At 44.1% G+C, this 5506-nt stretch overlaps 1 protein-coding gene across 1 annotated transcript; it reads left to right on the plus strand.

Moving 5' to 3' along the window:
* The first annotated feature begins 295 nt into the window (after positions 1–295).
* Positions 296–2995, plus strand: LOC102731589 (alpha-1,3-mannosyl-glycoprotein 4-beta-N-acetylglucosaminyltransferase-like protein MGAT4E). Its single transcript, XM_006743060.2, has 3 exons — positions 296–679; positions 880–976; positions 1845–2995. The coding sequence occupies exons 1-3, from the start codon at positions 296–298 to the stop codon at positions 2993–2995; spliced, it is 1632 nt and encodes a 543-aa protein (XP_006743123.2).
* The last annotated feature ends 2511 nt before the right edge of the window (positions 2996–5506 follow it).

Genomic DNA, 5506 nt, shown 5'->3' on the forward strand with positions numbered 1-5506 from the left:
TTTCCAAGATTAAAGGGCCTCATCACTGAAGCCCCTGCTGACCTTCCTCATCTCGAGAAGGGAAAACTTTGGGAAAGTTGAATCTCCAAACAAACCTATAAAGAGAAGGCAGCAGAATTCGCAGGACAGGTGACATTCTTTCTTTAGTCAGGGAATAAGGCTATTATATTCCATCAGGTTCCCAGCTCAGATAAAAAGGCAGGCTTTGGAAATAAGTTAACAATGAGGAGGAGGAAGGATAGAATATGGGGGATTGTGTGGGGGAAAGCTTCCAGAGGACGAAGAAGTTCTAGGCATGGACAAATGGAGAGAGTGCCCAGCTGCTGTCCATGTTGACTTTTTGCTACAGGAACCACACCCTACAGACACCATGCGGTGTTCCGTCAGGCGCTGCTTCATAACGTCAGTGGGCATCGGATTCCTGTGGCTCTTCATCACTTTGAAAATCCCCGAGGAAACTGAAGATGATCAAAACGTGATGGCTATCAAAGGCCAGGTAGCAACCCTTGCTCTCCGTGTGGGAATTGAGGATGTAGCGTGGGAATGGTGTGAACAGGTAGTTTCTCAAAGCACCTGTACCCTTCACCTGAGAGCAGGAAGCTCCAAAGGGAGTTGGGATATGAACTTGGACCCGTCGGTCCATAAAGAAGCTGCTCCCCCACCCCCAATATTTGTTAAGGTAAGGAAGAGAGCAAATAGAGCTGGAGCCCTCCACACTTTGGCCAGTGGTCAGACATCCTGAGAACGTGCTGGGTTCACTCTGGGGAGGGTGATCCATTCCCTCTCTTTCCTGGAAAAGCTTATGAGAAGCCTCTAGGGGCTAAACCCTATTCTTTTTATGAAAGGAGGTACATGTTTTGCCTTTTGTCAATGCTCTAGGAGGACAATTATGACAAAAGGAAAGACCCGAGACCACTAGAAGACTGGCACAATCTTACCTTCAAATATTTTAAAACAGTTCAGCAGAGAAGAAAGAGTGAGTTCCAAGGAGGAGAATGGGGGATCCTAGGGAAAGTAGGAACATCAAGAGAAGTGAGGTAGTTAGGAAGGAAAGAAAGAAGGGAGAGAGAAAAGGCAGGACTGTGCCCAGGAATATTTGAATCTGGCAGACAATTCTCTCCCCACCATGACATTTATATATCAGGAATGAAGAAGAAGAAGGGAAAAGATAATTGTTATAGGAAGGCAGAATCGTTGGATTAGAGAACATTTGGGTTAGAAGGGGCCTTAGAGTCATAGTCCAAATCCCTCAGTTTTGTGGATCAGGATCTAAGCTCAGGAGTGAAGGGACTTGCCCAAGGTCACACAGTCAGTGGCAGAACTGGGACAGGAACCTGGGGTTCCTGACTTATGAAGAACTGCTTTTCCTTTCACCTAAAGGTGAGCTTTGGGAAGATGGACTGGATAAAACAAAAAGAATGATAATATCTATAATATTAGCTAATACTTACTGAGCACCTAAACCATGTGCTACAAAATTCTGGCTCAAAGAAGACACAAAGGGACCCACGGGGACTCAGTATCACCTAGCTTAGTGCTTCTCAAACTTAAACGTGCATATTAAGTTCTTGGTGATACTGTTAAAATGCAGATTCTGTTTATCTAGGAACCCAGATTCTGCATTTCTAATAAGCTTCCAGATGAGACTGATGTTACTGGACTAAGGACCACATTTTGAGTAGCAACGATCTAAGCATCCCCAAAAGAGAGCATAGAATAGAAATAGGAGAGGAAAGAAAGAAACAGAGTAGGTCCCAAAGAGCATCCCAACCCCTAGCCCTCTGAGCACCTTTACCACCAACCCAGTATACACTGACAATTGTCCCTCTTTGGCCTCTCCTTAGCATGGCTGACAGTGGGCATCTCCTCAGTGCCACAACCAGATCAAAGAAGCCTCTTGTACACACTGGTCTCTCTGTTCCGTGCTTCCTCTAAGATTGAGCAGAAACGTCTCACAGTGCTGGTCCACCTGGCACATTCTGACCTCACTGGGCTCAGAGAAACCCTTCTCCATATTTCAACTCTCTTCAGCCCACAGATCTTGGCAGGGCAGTTGCTACTGATCCATGCTCCGCCTGATGCCTACCCCTCCGTGGATGACATGAGGAGCGAGGCCCATCATGGGGAATTCTACTCTAAGCAGAATATAGATCACGCCTTCCTCATGAGCTTTGCCACAAGGCTCTCTGAATACTTCCTGTTACTGGAGGACAATGTCTTTTCTGCCCCCAACTTTATCACCCACATTCACTGGAAGGTGAACACCATGAGGTCCAACCCATGGGTGCTACTGGAGTTCTCTAATATGGGCATCCTTGGCAAACTCTTCCACAACAAAGACCTCCCACTCCTGGCCCATTTCTTACTTCTTTTCTACAAGGAGAAGCCCCTTGACGGGCTGATCCCCCACTTCCGTACCCTCCTAGCTCAGAAAAACCCAATCATCTGCAGACCTTTCCTTTTCTACCACAGGTTCTCCTACCACATCTCTAATGACACCCAGAAGGCCACACCAGTTCAGAAAAAGAACCCCTATGTTCCTGACAACCCACCTGGAGCCATTTTCACGGATATGAAGGTTTTTGATGTTCATTTCCCCTGGGAAGCCTACACCCTGGACGAGTCATTCTTCTGGACCCACAATGTTAGTGCAGGGAACCACCTGACAGTCATTTTGAACCATCCGGCGAACTTGAGCAAAGTGCAAGTATTGACAGGCATCATCGTGGATGGAAAGTACGCCCTGAAGAAGGGGCAAGTGGAGCTGGGCTACGACCCTGAGGGAATGCCTCAATACTGTACCAGCTTCACCTTGCTGGGCCATCTCTTCGAAGGGCAGATGAATCAGGAGATATTTCTGAAAAGGATGGAGCACAATGTGAGCTGCGTAAGGCTGGTGGTGAAGGCTGATCAGGTTGGCGGTCTTATAATCAGGCATATTTACCTCTGGGAGCAAAATACCAAAGATACGGAAGCAGCTCGGAGTTGGAGGTAAATCAGTAAGGGTGTAAAAAATTAAAGTCTTGAAGCCATTCCATTCCAGCCTATCTGACTGACATAGGGGAGATGCCAGGGAACGAGGGGCAGAGAGAGAAGACTCTATGGTTCCTTTGGTGCCACCATGATGTCAAGAGACCGGTTCCTTCCTTTTTCTACCCAGACAAGTGATTCTTATAGGATATCTTTTTCTGGGAGCAGATATAGCTTAGCCCAACTTGGGGAAAGGCCTTGGTCAATCCCAGAATGGTTAGATTTTTGGGATGCTGAGATCAGCACAGAGTGTGTAAATATACACACTCCTATTTTGACACATAGTCAGAGGTGGGGGGAGTGTAATGTGGTAGTAGGAGGGTAAATGGGAAAATCCTGGGGTGTCCCTAAAATTGATATAAGAAGCCAAGAAAGTGACTCTTATTAGAAGTCAAATTCTCTGAAATTCAGGAAAGCGGCAGATGGACTGATAGCAATAAAACCAAGCCCTTAACTCTATCCTTTTTTTTTTTAAACGGTTTTTTTTTTTTTTTTTAAAGATTTTATTTATTTATTTGATACAGAGAGAATGAGAGACAGAGAGCATGAGAGGGAGGAGGGTCAGAGGGAGAAGCAGACTCCCTGCCGAGCAGGGAGCCCGATGCGGGACTCGATCCCGGGACTCCAGGATCATGACCAACTGAGCCACCCAGGTGCCCCTTAACTCTATCCTTTTAAGCTGTTTCATAGTGCCCATCTATTTTATCCTTTCCTCACAAACAAACTTGGACATAAGTAGTTTGTAATTAAAACTTCACTTTCTCGTCAGCAATTCACTCCTTAACTCCCCCACTGGCTTCTACATCCACAATACTACTGAAACTCTTCCCTATTTGTAGTGACAAAAATAGTCAAAACCCAGTTGCATTTTTTCAGAGCTCATTCCCCTAAGCTCTGCAGCAATACACAATACTAACTAGCGTTCCTTCTTGAAACAGCCTTCTTCCTTGACTTCTGGGATTCATTCATTCCTCAGATACTTATTGAGTGCCTACTGTGTGCCAGGCACACAAAAAAAGCCCCTGTCAGGGTTAAGTACATGGTCTTTTGGAAGCACAGACCTGCTCTTCCTAAAATATTCTTGGGGGCTTAGGAAAGGCCTCTTGGAAAATATGGTATCTAAGCCTAGACCTGACAGATAATTAGAGAAGATATCCAGGTAATGTGGGAAGAAGGTCAGGGAGCTTTTTCCAGTAAAAGAAACAGCATGCCAAGAAGTAGGCCAGAGGTGAGAAAGGACATGGCTCATTTAGGAAAACACAAATCATTTAGTGGGACAGGAGATGGAGTGCAAGCTGGAGAAGGGATGGGGCAGAAGATGAAGCCACAGGACTGAGAGAGGACCAGCTTGAGAAGGGTCACAGACAATTCAATGGGTGAAAGAATAGTCTTTTCAACAAATGGTGTTGGAACAACTGTATATCTACATGCAAAAGAATGAAGTTAGACCCCTACCTCACACCATATAAAAAATTGACCCCCAGATGGATCATAGACCTAAATGTAAGAACAAAAACTAAAAATCTTAGAGGAAAATATAAGGCGTAAATCACTCTGACCTTGGATTAGGCAACAGTATATTGGGATATGACACCAACAGCATCAACAATCAAAGAATAGATAATTGGACTTTATCAAAATCAAAAACTTTTATAATTCACAGGACACCATCAAGACAGTGAAATGACAACACACAGGATGAAAGAAAATATTTGCAAATCATATATCTGATAAGAGACTGGCATTCAGAATATTATAAAGAACTCTTACACTCAATAATAAAAACACAACCCATTAAAGATGGGCAAAGGATTTGAATAGAGATTTCTCCAAAGAAGATGTACAAATGGCCACTAAGCACATTAGAAGATGCAGGGTATTGCAAGTCAAAACTACAATGAGATACCACTTAACACCCACTAGGAAGGCTCTAATTAAAAAAAAGCATGGAAAAATAAGTGTGGGTGAGGATTTAGAGAAATTGGGACCCACATCCGTTGCTGGTGGGGTTGTGAAACGGTACAGCCACTTTGAGAAAGTGTTTAGCAGTTCCTCAAAATGTTCAACAGATTACCGTGTGATCCAGCAATTCCACTCCTAGGTCTATACTCAGGAAAATGAAACTTACATCCATGCTAAGACGAATGTTCATAGCAGTATCATCATGACCAAAAAGTGAAAACAATCTACATGTCCAACTGATGAAAGGATATGCAGAATGAAGTAAATATCCATACAATGAAACAGTAGTTGGCCATAAAAAGGAATGGAGTACTGATATATGCTACAGCATTTATGAACCATTATGCTACATGAAAGAAATCAGTCACAAAAGGCCACATATCATAGGGTTCCATATGTAGGAAATGTCCAGACTAAGCAAATCCATAGAAACCGAAGTAGATTAATAGCCAGGGCTGAGGAAAAGGGAAATGGAAAATGACTTCTAGGGGCCCCTGGGTGGCTCAGTCGGTTA

The sequence above is a fragment of the Leptonychotes weddellii genome, chromosome 6, assembly GCF_054177405.1.
Source record: "Leptonychotes weddellii isolate Sample4059 chromosome 6, ASM5417740v2, whole genome shotgun sequence".
In the NCBI taxonomy this organism is placed as follows: domain Eukaryota; kingdom Metazoa; phylum Chordata; class Mammalia; order Carnivora; family Phocidae; genus Leptonychotes; species Leptonychotes weddellii.

Excerpts from the sequence above, each read along its gene's own strand:
- LOC102731589 (XM_006743060.2), top strand. The coding sequence starts at position 296 with ATGGACAAATGGAGAGAGTGCCCAGCTGCTGTCCATGTTGACTTTTTG. Across the intron at positions 680-879 it reads CACCCCCAATATTTGTTAAG|GAGGACAATTATGACAAAAG; the intron begins GTAAGGAAGAGA and ends TCAATGCTCTAG. Across the intron at positions 977-1,844 it reads AGTTCAGCAGAGAAGAAAGA|CATGGCTGACAGTGGGCATC; the intron begins GTGAGTTCCAAG and ends GCCTCTCCTTAG.